At 44.1% G+C, this 13,915-nt stretch overlaps 1 protein-coding gene across 1 annotated transcript in view; it reads right to left on the reverse strand.

Moving 5' to 3' along the window:
- LOC120839982 (zinc metalloproteinase/disintegrin-like) overlaps nt 1-13,915 on the reverse strand; it is a 100,421-nt gene that overhangs the window by 10,052 nt on the left and 76,454 nt on the right. The window contains exon 12 of the mRNA XM_040210403.1: nt 9,906-10,070. Within this exon, the coding sequence (XP_040066337.1) occupies nt 9,906-10,070 (165 nt within the window). The remainder of the gene's footprint in view (nt 1-9,905; nt 10,071-13,915) is intronic.

Here is a 13,915-nt window from a genome sequence, read left to right on the forward strand (position 1 = left end):
GCTTTCACGCCGGACTTAAACTTGGAAAACATCTCTTTAGTCGGGTTCAAGAGCGGACTGTATGGCGGTAGGTACTTTAAAAACTGCCCCAAGGACAAGGCGGCGTATGCGGCTCGTCGATGTGCGGGAGCGTTGCCAAATATTATGACTGCATCCTGGCCTGGAGCTGTTGCCACGACAGACCTCGAAACTTACTCCAGGAATTCGTGAAAAGTCGACCAAGACATTTTTTTCACATTTCTCTGCAAGAGAATCCCGTCATCAGACAAGCATCCGAGGATGCTGATATTGGGCCTTGTGGTACATTTAGTTCTCGAGACGGAGTTGTCGAGGATCTTTCTCGGTTTAGAATTAAATAGGCTGAGCAGTAAATGTCACACCGTTTAATCGGTCGTTCTCATAATTCGAGCTATACAAAACAAAACAAAATAAAAAAACCTGCCTCATTGTCGTCTTCCCTATATCGGAGTCGTTTCCACTTCACCCTTCTTGATTTTCCAGATGCTCCCGAGACGGAGAAGCGTAATGAATCTCAAGGAGATATAGCTTTCGAACTGGCCTTTGAAAAACATTTCCGTGTTGGTCCCTGACGATGTAGGCTCAAACGTGACCGTCTTTCCCTTTGATGGAGTCTGTAAATTTTATCAGATTCTAAAAATATCGGGGACAGTTCTTTTCTTCAAGAAGTACCAAGTCACTTGCATACAGGTTTGTGGACTTGATATTGGGGTAGTGATCAGCAGATTGTAGTTCCGAGATGTTTCCTTTTCTCCATCTCGTCCAAAACTGGTCCAGTAGTTGTTGTCGGTATTGAAGCTTCTGAATCGCTTGACGTTGTATGAGGGGCGGCAGAATCTCGTCCGTGCAGTTCATTTCTGGTAAAACAGTCAAGTTTTGTCCAACCAGAAAGTGAGCCAGGCAAAGTGGTGCTGGTTCGTCAACTTCCGAACTGACGCATATTAAAAGTCTTGAGTTAATAATAGCCTCCACTTCAGAGAGGACTGTTGGCAGCTCTTCAAAGCCAAGGCCGCATTTTCCCAAGACTTTCCTGAGTGTTTTTTTTACTGAGCGCACCAGCCGTTCCCACCACCCTCCCCACCAAGGAGCTCTCCCAACAATTAATTTCCACCGTATTCTGTGTTGAGCACGGTAGGAAGTGACGCCTGGGTGGTTCAGGCTTTTCAGGATGTTCCTCAAGTCACTTGATGCCTTCTTAAATGTTTTAGCATTGTCGGAGAATATCGTGCTGGGTACTCCTCTGCGCGAAATGAAGCGCCGAAATGCCAAAATAAAGGCGTCAGTTGAAAGATTAGTTGATAATTCCAGATAAACCGCTTTCGTTATGGCACAGGTGAACAAGACTATGTAACTCTTAGCATCGTTCTTCTTTCCGTTCCGGTTTTTCGCATAGAGTGGTCCTGCGAAATCCAATCCCGTTACCTCGAAAGGTTTGGTTTCGTTAATTATGTCGGCTGGAAGTGGAGCGAATTGCATCTGAGTCGGTTTAGTACTGAACCTACGACACTTAGGACATGTACCAAATATCTTCTTGGTTAACTGTCGTGCTCGAAGTATCCTGAATCGTTGCCTCGAAACAGTCATCGTACTAGTCACACATTCATGAAGCCACAGGTTCTGAGCATTCAGGACAATGAGTTCTGTACAATGCTTGTCATTCGGCAGAATGATAGGATGTTTCACTGCACTTGGAGCGTGCAGCTCATGTAGCCTTCTTGTTATCCTGAGTGTACGATGTTCGTCCTGAAAGGAATGAAGATCAGCCAGGGGTGAGTGTTTTTCCGCTTGATGGTCTCTGGTCAGTAAGCTGACTTCCCTTTTGAAGTTTTCATTTTGAACTTGCCTTATTCAATATTATTCCGCCGCGGCATAATCAGCAGCTTTCAAGTGTCCTTTTCTTTCCAAATTTTCGCTCCTGCAATTGCTGACAAATCTGATAACTCGGGCTGTAACTTGAAGCAATCTAGAGAGGCTACTATACTTCGTCACATCAAGGAATGCCATCGCTAATGGACTTGTTTGAAGGTATACTTGGTGATGTAGTGCTATTTGCATTTGAGTTCCAAGTGAGTATCTGAAGTAGGTAGGTTTTTTGGCCATTCAACTGGATCTTGAACAAGCTGCTGGGTCCTTTCTACCACATGGATCTATCCCGCAGCGTTGCTGCTGATTCTCCTCGCGTGAACTGGTCCGCAGGGTTACTGTTTCCAGGGCAGTGCCTCAAGTTTTCGGAAACACTTTGTGATTGAATTTTTAGTACTTGATGTTTTACAAAAGGCTTCGATCTTTCTACTGAGCCCTGAATCCAACTAAGTACCACGGTGGAATGCGTCCACATGACATATCGAATATGAATGTCAGGGTACGTCTCGCGCAAATAGTCTAGGGGTCTCGTACCAACAATAGCTCCCATCAGTTCCAGACGCGGTAACGTTATTGTTTTGATCGGCACAACCCTTGATTTAGTTGTCACTAGAGCCGTTAAGCTTCTCTGCTTTGAGTTTCGATTCGCATGCAAGCAGATGCTCCATAGGCTTGTGCACTTGCGTCGACAAAGGTGTGCAGGTGTGTTTCTATGACTTCTGTCAGTCCATTCTTGAGGTGTCTTGGAACGAAAATACTGTAGAGCTGAAACAGCTCAGCGCAACATTCTTCCCAGTCTCCTCTCTGGCGCTCCGGAAGCATTTCATCTCGTTTTAGTTTAAGCCTCCACAAACTCTGGAATAGAATTTTTGCTCGTATTGTGAAGGGTGTATTCAATCCCATTGGACCGAAGAATCGTTACGCTGCTTGTAGCACATACCGTTTAGTGTCTCGTTTGTTTTGTAGAAATGAGATAAGGTTATCCACTGAGAATTTGAAGCAATCGTTGTCCTTGTCCCAGGTCATCCCCAGTACTTTCAAGATCCCCGAGAATCTTCTGTCAGTGTCCTCTGCTATCACGCCTGTCTCTATTTCCTCCATAATTTGCTGCAGTTCAGCATCGTTAGAAGACCATTTTCTTAGCTTCATGCCTGCATCGTTCATGAGGATCTTAGATATTTTGTACCCAATTCGGTTGCTTCTTCCAGCGCATCTGCACCCACAAGAAGATCGTCCACGTAGATTGAGCTCTGTAATATTTCTGTAATGCTTTTTTGATCTCTAGTCACGTTCTTCAGATGGTGCTGTATAGTTGCAGACAACATACACGTTCTCGACGTCGCTCCAAACGGAACTCTTGTCATCCGCCATTCCTGAATGTTCGGAAATTTCATCTGGGAAAGGAGCTCGTCTTCAAACCACGGGAACCTGAATGCGGTGCGATCTTCTTTTTTAACATCGATTTGTAGAAACTCTTTTTCGATTTCTGGAGTTAGTACAATCGCATGCGCTCTAAAGCAAAAAAGGGTTTGAAGTATTTCTGGATTCAGGTTAGAATATTTTTCCAGGAAGTGATTAAGCGGTTTGCACCCTTTTTCGTGAGATGAAGCGTCAAACACCACCCTCAACTTCATGATAACAGACTCTCCTTTGAGGATTTTCCAATGTGGCATGTAATATGTTCGTGTCTCAGCTTGATCGTGCTGACCGAGCGGTACTGGTTCCGCATGTCCCAACTTTATATACTGGCGGATTGCCTCGTCATAACGCCGAAGTAGATCGTTCTGGATCGAAATTCGCTTGGTCAGGCGATGTAGGCGAGTCGGAGCTATTTGACAATTATCCTTGAACACCTCCACACAGTCTTCTTTCCAGGGCAATGCTACTTGGTACTTTTCACCAACCTTGACAATGCTCTTGTGAAAGCGTGCTGCTACACTCTGTTGAGTGTTAGATGTCTCCACGTCTGTGATTTCCATGCTGTGAAGTTTCCAAAAAGCCTTCAGAGTTTGGGTGGTTGCTTCCTCGTCGATCATGGTTTGTGCGGTAAGGACGCTCACAATCAGGGTCGTTTTTAATAGTATACCCTTTTGCATCGAGGTTCCTTGGAGAGTTCATCCTATCGCAGTGTTGAGGGCTACCAATCCACGGATTTCCTTGGATCACAAAATGTTTGTAGTTGGATGTTATTGCTCTCACCTAGCTCAGTAGAAGTCGTGTGCTTAGGATCAGAAGAAGACACGCGAACGACTAAGTCTTTCTTCGTTTTTTCTTTCCTTGTCCGGGCGAATGACGGATCATACATTCTTATCGCGTGTCGTCTGTTACAATTTGGGCACCGTAGGGGCCTTTTGCCATCTCTTGCGCGATACCCATTGATGGTGCTGCGGAAACATCACATGTCCTTTCGCAGCAACTTCTTCTCCACACGAGTCGTGTCAGAGTCTCGATAATGTGTGGTGTGCCCTTTTAAATCTCAGAAGTAGCCCTCGCCTGTTGTTTGCTGAGAACCATGTGAGCTGTGAAGCGCCGAAGCAGATGCAAGAGATTCTTGCTTTCGCTCGTTCGTACGGGCTCCGCTGTAGTTGCTCCTTTCCCTGTTTTGCCCTTCAATTCGAAGAAATTGTAGCGTCTCTTCGAGTTCTGACGTAGATGCAGATCAGGCGATGAAGTTGCGTTGCCCTCTGCTGCTGCGTTGTTTGTAGCCTTGTATGAAACTTGTCTGTGGTATTTCACCACAATGTCGTGAGGCACCGATGTACTGAGAATATCACAAAGCATGGCCGCGAAGCTTCCGTTCGTCACGTTTAGTGAGTTCAGAGCTCGAATGTTCAGCTGCGTGGTGTAGTACAAGTTCCTCAGACCCATGGTGTCTGTAGAGGATCGAACACGGGGAAGATTTCGAGGGGGCACCAGATTTTCTTGCTCTATCCTCCTCTGTTCACCGAAACGTTGCTTTAGTAGTTGAATGGCGTCAACATAGCGCACTTCTGTTGTTGGTAGTCCTGCTATTCCAGCTGCTGCGTCTCCAGTCAGGCAGCGGCGTAAATAATGAAATTTATCCGTCGTTGACAACGTACTGTTCCCAAAACGTCCGCCACTGGGTGACGTCCCCACTGAAGGTAGTGATGTCCAGTTTTGGTAGTCTGGATACACTCATCCTGAAGACTGTGACATGCGCATTGGGCGTTGTCGCTGCTGTTGCCGGAACCATGGGGCGTCTACTGGTGTCCAATTCTGCAATGTTGAAGCAGAGCTAGGCAATAAACATCATGGCACGGCCTTGGTATTCGGCAGCAGCGGCGTACTCGTTCTCGAACTCCTGTGCTGATAGCAGCAGCTCTAACTCCTCGCTCATTCTTTTAAGCTCCGCGTTGCTCGTAGTCAGGCATTCTTTGATTTCGATGAGCCTGTTCAGGTCTATATCAGGGCTGTTCAGCTGTGTGGTGGCGTCGTTTATCATCCCGGTGTTTTGGGCTCGTCGAGTGCTAGGCTTCGCCTTCAGTATGTCCATTGCGATTTGTTAGGGTCGATTGGCTTTCGCTTGGTTGGCAGGAATCTCTCTTAAAAGACCTTCGCGTTACAATCCCGATGGTTTGCCTCCATCGTTAAAGTCTCCAAGTTCCACTGTTAGGGTTAACAACGAAAGTCACCAGTACCTGGTAAATTTGCAGCTTCGTCTGGGTTTGGAGATGATGTCTTGAGGCAGACTAACGGGTTTCGGCACAAAAATGCCGAAGATCTTTCTCGGTATAAAATTAAATTAGCCAAGCAGTAAATGTCGTACCGTTTAATTGGTCGTTCTCATAATTCAAGCTATACAAAAAAAAAGACCTGCCTCGTCGTCGTCTTCCCTATATCGCAGTCGTTTCCACTTCATCCTTCTTTATTTTGCACAGGAGTAATTTCAATTTTTTGACCACCCAAGCCTTCGACTACACCACATCATAAAGGTTGCCTCGTCGGCGTAATATCGAGGTCGAAGCGGGCCGTAGCCCTGTAGCCACGAAGCGTATTATTTTTGTGGATTTTTTACATCACAGCAATTTCCGCCAACGGGCTTCAGAGAAAGTTGCTTTCTTGTATAACTGTGTCCGTCCAAAAGTTTGCCAATTGTAGATAGGCTGATTTGGGTTCCTGATCCAGTTGCTTCGAGCTTTTGTTTGAGTTGCTTCAGTGTGTAACTGCCATATCTTGCACAACATGCAAGATATATGACACCATAGCTGTCATATCTTGCAGAACATCGGAGTCGAATATCTTCTTTGAGCCTCCTCTGTGTTTCGGTTCCTCTTTGTCAGCCTTCGCAATTCACCGATAACTTTTCACATTAATTCTTAGTGTTTCAGCAAGTTGCTTCATGCTACCGCCTCGTCGCCAGCTGTCAAGCGGCTGCGTTCAATCTTGATCGGATACCTTTCAATAGACATGTTTAGGTAGGTTTTGACCCTTCCAATGTGGACCTCGGTTTCTTGCATTAGACCAACTTATTGCCAAGAGTGTTCACCCATGTGGGTGACTTGCGTGAAAATCGTTAAACTGCTCCTAACTATTATATCTGCCTCGGAGATTCGAGGATCTGCCGCCGTCTGCAACCAAGCGGGAGATGCCAGGCTATCGTCTGCAAAATCTGCACGGCGCAAGAATACCGTGATGTGTTTGCAGACGACACAAGAAGTGCTGCCGGATGGTTTTATCAACGACGTCGTCTGCTATTTTACGGAGACCGTCTTCGAAAACTCCGCGGTGTGTTTAGGCCGGGCTGCTGTTTTATCTAAGGCTACTGCTACTTTAAATTTTGTGCGAACACTTCGCCGTATGCTTGCGCTGTGCCGCGGTTGCAGACGATAACCTGGCATCTACCACTTGGTTGCAGGCGGCTGCCGATCCTCAACTCTCCGAGGCAGATAAAAACGATTTTAGATGCTTGACGGTGTGCATCTAAGTCACCCGTATTTTTTAACGCAAGTGGTAATAAGTTTGTCTAATGCAAAGTGTCGAGTTCGACCTCGTTATGATCCAAACTTTCCTAAAACATCCTACCAAAAGGTATCTCATCAAGATCAAGCGCGGCTGCTCGACTCCCGGCGACGATGCGGTAACATCAAGGAACCTGCTGACACACTAGGAATTAACGTAAAGACTGCTCGGTCGAATGCGAAGACTGACAGAGATGAACCGAAACTCAGAGGTGGTTTAAAGAAGACATTCGACTGTGATTGTGTGCAGGACCTGAGAGCTATGGTAAATGAACACCCAACCTACACGCTTAGGCAACTCAAACAAGTGTTTGAAGCAACTGGATCAAGTTTTCAATTCAACCTATCTGTAATTTACTAAAATATTAAGGTGGGCTAGTTTGTTCAACATACCGAAAATATAGAGCTCAAGGGGCAGACACGGACATGAAGTAGAGAGGACAGCGATATTCTGTCTACTTAATGTCCGTGTCTCCAGCTTACGCTTTATAATTTTACAATCTACAATTGACTGACTTTTGAATGGAGACGGCTACACAGCGAAGAATCTTTCTTTATTCAACCTTTATTCAAGGATTACCCAGCATTGCCTGGAGGCGTTATTGCAGGGGGATTACAGTTTTTTAAATAATACATCTTCATTTGTAGAGCACACCTGGTCTTCAGACAGCCTATTCCACGTTGAAATGGTTTTAACAAAAAAAGAATTTGCATACATGTTCGTCCTGGCATGGTACTCTCGGATTTTAAAGGCATGTTCTGTCCGCCCAGAAACATAATGTGAGTGATTTCAATATACCTCTCTGTTAATGCCAGTTTTATGATTATATATGAGAAATAAAAACTTCAGTCTCAACTTTTCTCGTTGAGAAGAAAGCAGTTCCTAATTCAATTCGCTTTTCATTTTAGTGCAGCTCTCTCTCCGTCCATAACGACCTAGTACAAACCTAGCAGCTCTATTTTTAATTTTTTCCAATTTATCAATCAATGTTATGTGCGAAGGGTCGCAGACGGTGCAGGCATATTCTAATATCGGCCTAACACATGTTAAGTACGCGGTTTTCTTTAATTCAGGTTGTGAAGATTTCAAATTCCGTTGTATAAAATCGAGCGCCCTGCCAGCTTTTAGGATGACATCATCAACGTGAGCATTCCAAGAACAGTCGGATGACAGTGTGACACCAAGGCACTTGTAGGTAGTTTCGTTTCTCTGCAACCCATTAACCGAAATTGCAATGATGTAAAAAGTGAAGAAAATATACGCTTCGTAACTACAGGTGTACGGCCCGCTTCAGCTTCGATGTTAGGCTGACAAAACAAACTTTAATAGTTGGCATAGCTTAAGGTTTAGGAGGTCAAAACGTAGGAAGGACGCCGTGAAGGCAACAGGTACCCGAGAGCCAAATATCAACATCCTCGCAAGCGTGTCTGCTGACGGTTTCTTCTAGTGGGGAAGTGTGGAAAAGGTGTCCTGCTTAAATTCCAACGAATTCCTGGAGGAAGGTTCGAGGGAGGCCAGGATTCGGTCATTATAATTAATAATATTTCCGCACACCGACGAGTCGCAGACGCCCCCTTGTCCCAGCGGCACTCTTTGAAGTACTTACCACCGCACAGTCCGGTCTTCATTCCATTTTAAGATATGTTTTTAAGTTTAAGCCTGGCAGGAGAGCTTACCTTAGTGAGCATAGCGCAGTTGTACTTGCGCGGCCTGAAGCTACCACCTTAAAGGAACACCATTCTCAGGTTCTCCAGACAGCGGCGCAAGAAGCAGTGCAGAAAATTCAACGTGTTGAAGCGTGGCCTATGTCCGCAACCATTTCAAGTACATAGTGCCTGCCCTTCAAACTCAGTAGATGTAACTCGCATATTCGTGTGTGGAATACACGAGTTTCAAAATCAGCATCCTGCTTTGCAATTAAAATGTTCATGCCATTAAATTCACACACCTAATTGAAATATAAATTATCCAACGCGGTTTCACTGTCAAGCCTTTAGTAAATGTTCGTTACTATTTTAAAACCGACAAAAGACATATCCATGGCTTGTTCGAGCTTACGTATTATTGTCTAAGAAATCCCTCCAAATGCACGAGAAAACCAGTCACGCAGTGCGCACATACAGTTAAAAGTCGTTTATGACTTGCAAGCAACTTAGGTTTTTAAAAAGGTAGTAACATATGAGTTAGTAGTAACAGTAAATTCACAACTATGAACGAATTAAAGTAAGTGAGCCTTGCATTTAATTGAATGGCGTTGGGATTAAACAGTTGACTACTTGAGTTAAATTCGTTAACACTTGGGCTGAATTGGTGTACAGCTGAATTAAATTCTGGGACACACGGAATAAAATTTCCGGCACCTAGATTATTATGAGCGGGAAAACCAACAGGGTTCCCTCAATGCATTGCGTCAGCCGTGGCGTAGTCAAAGTGGCTTTTAGATATCGATGTTATGTTCACATCCAACTTAAAATCCTCGTCTTGCAGAATGCTCAATATTCACCGCAAGGTAGCCCCTTAAATCAAGGGGAATGCAAATGTGAGAAGTGTCTTTAGAATGCGATTAAGATGCAACAACCATCTCTCGGATACTTGACCCATACTCATTAAAATGATTTTATTCCCCCTAGAAAATGAAGTCTACTTTCGAAACTAACTGATGAAGAGGCTGCCTGACCCGAAACATTGCTTTGGGTTCCATTCTCCAAAGAGGTATTTCAAAGGCTAATAGCCCAATCTTTTTGAATGGTTGGTTTAGTGAGTGAATAAAGCTTAAATGGACACTTCAACAAAATTTGAAATATATCCGTCGTGTTTAGAAATAGGATGAATGTGATCCACAATATCTGTAAATGACATTCGCAAGTTTCTATTTTGAGCCTGATGGCTGTATTTTGCGTCGTAAACGGCCCATTCTGGCAAGCGCTCGGAATGCAACCAAGAAAGCGACGAGGGTAGGACACAATACAGCCTCTAATCTAGGACACAATGGAACATCAATGGGAGGCCAGAATGAAGCAATAGAAAACAATAGAAAATCGTACCTTACAAACCCTTTCAAGTGAGCCAAGGAGCACTTAGACCATTGTCCCATTCTGGCGCCAAACGTAACAGGTGCCATTAGGTAGCCGGCACGTGGGTCGCAGGTAACATTTCTGTAAGCCGGAGTGCTGTATTTTGCCCTTAATCCGTCGTGCACCATTCCAAGCCTGTGAAAAAATTCAAAATTTCGAGATAGATCTGTGACGTGGTTTTGAAATCATAGTTCGATGCAGGCACCACGTGCATCCACGTGTGATATATGTGAAACACCTGTGAACATATGCGATAAGTGCGGGAACTCGCGTAAACACTTAATATCAAGATCTGGTTCTTGTTTCGCGTCACTGTAGAGTTTGTAAGCTCGGTGGGTGTTCAAAATATCAGGAACCTTGATAACTTAACTCAGCCAAACCAATCGCTTTTGAATTGAGAATTTCTTCCAAGCTCTAACGACATCCTAAGGACATGAGTTGTGCCAAGGGGTAATCTTGTTTAAATTGTTCCGCCTAAATTTTTTTTAGTCGGAAAAATAAAGCCTGCATTTTTTAACACTATCATTTCGCGAGTGAGCGCTAACGGTGCTGTTTATAGACCGACACGCGGAGCGGCTCTGTTTACCAACACGGCCGGGAGGCCGCGCATGCGCGTGAGCTATGTGGGCAAAAGCAGCCCGGCCCTCCGTGTTTTCGCCATTGCGCTCTATGGCGTGCGCTCGTTGTTGACGTTGTAGGGACGCTTGTACCTTTATTTGTGCGTCGTATTTCCTCATAACGTATGTCGTATGCTATGCCCGACTATTTGAACTCGTTGCCCGAGCCTGAACGGTAGCGGTATCGAAACAAACTGTGCGTGGACGGCTTTCCCTACGAGAATCCGTACGCCGTAAACAAGGCCTGCTGGACTTCCGACGTAAAGTTGCTGCCACGGAAGTCGACGGCTCAGGTCGTCGTTTATTTAGTTTTTTCGCCAAGCCAGTTCACGGCCGACACGGTGCAGGCGTACAAGTCTCTCGAGGCTACGATTACATCGAGTGGGTTTCCGCAATGCCGGCGGGATCAGCAGACTGTGGGTCTGCGGAAGTGTGTATATTCATTAATTGATTAAATACACAGAGCGTCTTCAAGTCAAGGTATGATATTTTTCATACCCTCAGGACCACAAGGCATTACAACCAGTAAAGGTTTGTCCGTTCTGCAGTATTGGCGGTAACAGGTTACAAGTAACGGCGTTACCAGGAACGCGTTACTTTTTTCAGCAACGTAGTAACCTGCTCGTTACGTTTTCGACACAGTAACGGGTAACGTACTTATGTTACAATTTCAAGTAACGTAGTTACGTTAGTCTTTACTACTTCCCAATTCTTAAACAAATTACACTTCAATTGTTTCCGTGTTTTAGGCGTCAAGCCATGTTGTTCTTTGCGGGTTTTTTTTTTTCGTAAGTATTTAGGTGAAACCGTAAAAAGAGATAGGGTAATTATGTTCAGTTTCTGCATGAACATAATGTTTCTTGATATATGACCTGTATCGTCAAAACCGTAAAATGTGTCAAATCATTATTTTAAAAAATAACGCACAAGTAACGTGCCTTACTTTTTATCGGTAGCGGCAACGCGTTCCTTTTATTTTTAGATAACGTAGCTCGGTAACGCGTACCTTTGATTTGCAAGTAACAAATAACATATTTCGTTACTTTTTTTTTTTTTTGGTAACGCCTACAACACTGCCGTTCTGTCGCCAATCCCCTTCTGCTGGGTAGCACGGGCGTGGCGAGCCTCCGACGAGCGCTTGGCCGGTGCGTTGTGCGCGAACACCGTGGGAACAAAATCCGGGTGGTCTCGATCAGACAACGGTTTCCCTGCGCATAAGCAAGCCTCGGGACGGAGATTGAAATGGAAGCCGCACTTGCCTCCAAGAAAGTGTTTTCCGCGCAAACGGTCGTTCGCGCGAGGCGACCATTCTTTTCGATCCACGGATATTATCCACCTTCAATGCCTTTCAGAGTCTGCCGGGAACTTGTGGAAACTCACTCCGCTGCTTTTCTTGTACATTTCGGTGCAATTAACGGCAACACAACTTCGCGACATGCTGAAATGCTATGACGCCCACGCGAAACGTGCGCGCTTTTGCCCACACCCCCCGGCTCCGGCGCGATCGCAGCGCCGCCGCAGCTCCGTGACGTCAAGCCCGCGTGTCGGTGTATATACCCGCAATCAGAGTTGACCGTTATCGGGTTCAAACTATATAAAAAAAATATTCGGCAAGTTTAAATGGGGAAATTGTGGAATACGAAGTCTACGAATACATGAAGATTAATGGCGGCAGCTACCGGAAACGGGCTCTATTTTTGCAATTAAATTGCAAAAAATATTTATTAAACGTTGAACAACATAACGCTTACTTCTGAAGGAATGCCCTCTGGTCCCTAACGCTAGCGCTGCGATTCGTCAGTGACCAAACATTTGACATTGGAGTGCTATATTTTTCTTTTTTTTTTTGCTATACAAAATAATTTTAGTTACGCTGCATTATATTTAGAAGGGTTTGAATGGCCAACGTCTAGAAGCCAATACATTTTACAGTTCCAATGATCGTTAGAGTTTTCCTGCGCTTTAAACTCTACTGAGGATAGGAACGATCTGACAATCACGAAACTATGTCACTGTTTGAAAGTATTTTTGTGCACTTCCAGGTAACGCTGCCAATGTTTTGGTTGCTTTACTTTTCACTCGGAAGAAATTGCCCACGCTTTTCATTTGTTATCGGTTATCGTCCTTCGCTGAACTGTTGACAGAATTCGTAGACTCTTGACCGTGATAGCGTGTGTTTCCCGATAATGTGCTTATAATCTTCCCGAATCGCAGCTAGTTTAATTTTTTCTTAACCAGAACTGTAAATATGCGCCGCTCTTACATAGATACAAAGACATTGCCCTAAGTGGTAGTTGAAGCTGCCGGAGATGCGTGAAATACGTCAGTAGGGATGCCGAATGTTTATTAATTTCGTTGACGTCCTCAGCAAGTAAGTATAGTCGTGCTAGCCTTGTTCAGGAACACTTTTTTGAGAAAAGGCCTTGGTCGACCTTGAAAGACCGTGGTATATATGTATGTATATATCTTTTATTTCAGACACAAAAAAGGGTCTGGGGGGCTGGGCCAAAAGAAGACGAGTTGTCTTCTGACGAGCCTCCAGCCCCTTTTTCACAGCACTCGGAGGAGACACAGGAAAACAAACAGAATAAATATACAAAGATACAGCAATTTTAAAATCCACAACAAACACAACAACACACAACTGTCAACTTCTTACTAACTGCAGATCATGAGTGATTTAGTATATATTCTACAATCCTTTTTTTTTTTTAAATGGAAAAACGAAATGTGTGCTTGGGCCATTTCTGCTATGTTTAGGCGTTTGCTTAGTAGATCTGATGCGAGATATGTAAGGTGCTGTGTACCGTAATTAGTTCGAACCATGGGTTTCGTATAGGTACTGTGCATTTCTAAGACTGTAATTTGCCGAGGTTTTATTGAAGATATAAAGAAAGGGCGCTTCGTTTTGTCTAGTTTGATTAAAAATAAAAATAGATAATTTGAGAAGCAGAATTTGATCTATATTTAATATTTTATACTTTTGAAATGCTGGGAATGAGTGTTCGTACCTTTTAAGGTTCTCAATATATCGAACAGCCTTCTTTTGCAAAATAAATAGTTTTTCCTTATTCGTTTGTGTAGTGGTTCCCCATACTAACATACAGTACTATAAGCGTGAGTAGACCAGCGAATAATATAATTGCAGTTTCACCCTTTTTGGTAGTAATTGTCGGAATTTGTTAATATTCCTATTGCTCTTGCAATATCAACCCTCATTTTTTCTATGTGTACAGTCCAACTGAGTGTTTCTTCAAACCATACACCAATAAACTTGTGATATTTAACGCATTCAATTTTTTCCCCGTCAAAAGAGATATTCAATGTACGCGAAATAGGTTTGTTTCTTGATCTGAACAACAC

Source organism: Ixodes scapularis, unplaced genomic scaffold (genome assembly GCF_016920785.2).
Source record: "Ixodes scapularis isolate PalLabHiFi unplaced genomic scaffold, ASM1692078v2 PGA_scaffold4__175_contigs__length_147842914, whole genome shotgun sequence".
In the NCBI taxonomy this organism is placed as follows: domain Eukaryota; kingdom Metazoa; phylum Arthropoda; class Arachnida; order Ixodida; family Ixodidae; genus Ixodes; species Ixodes scapularis.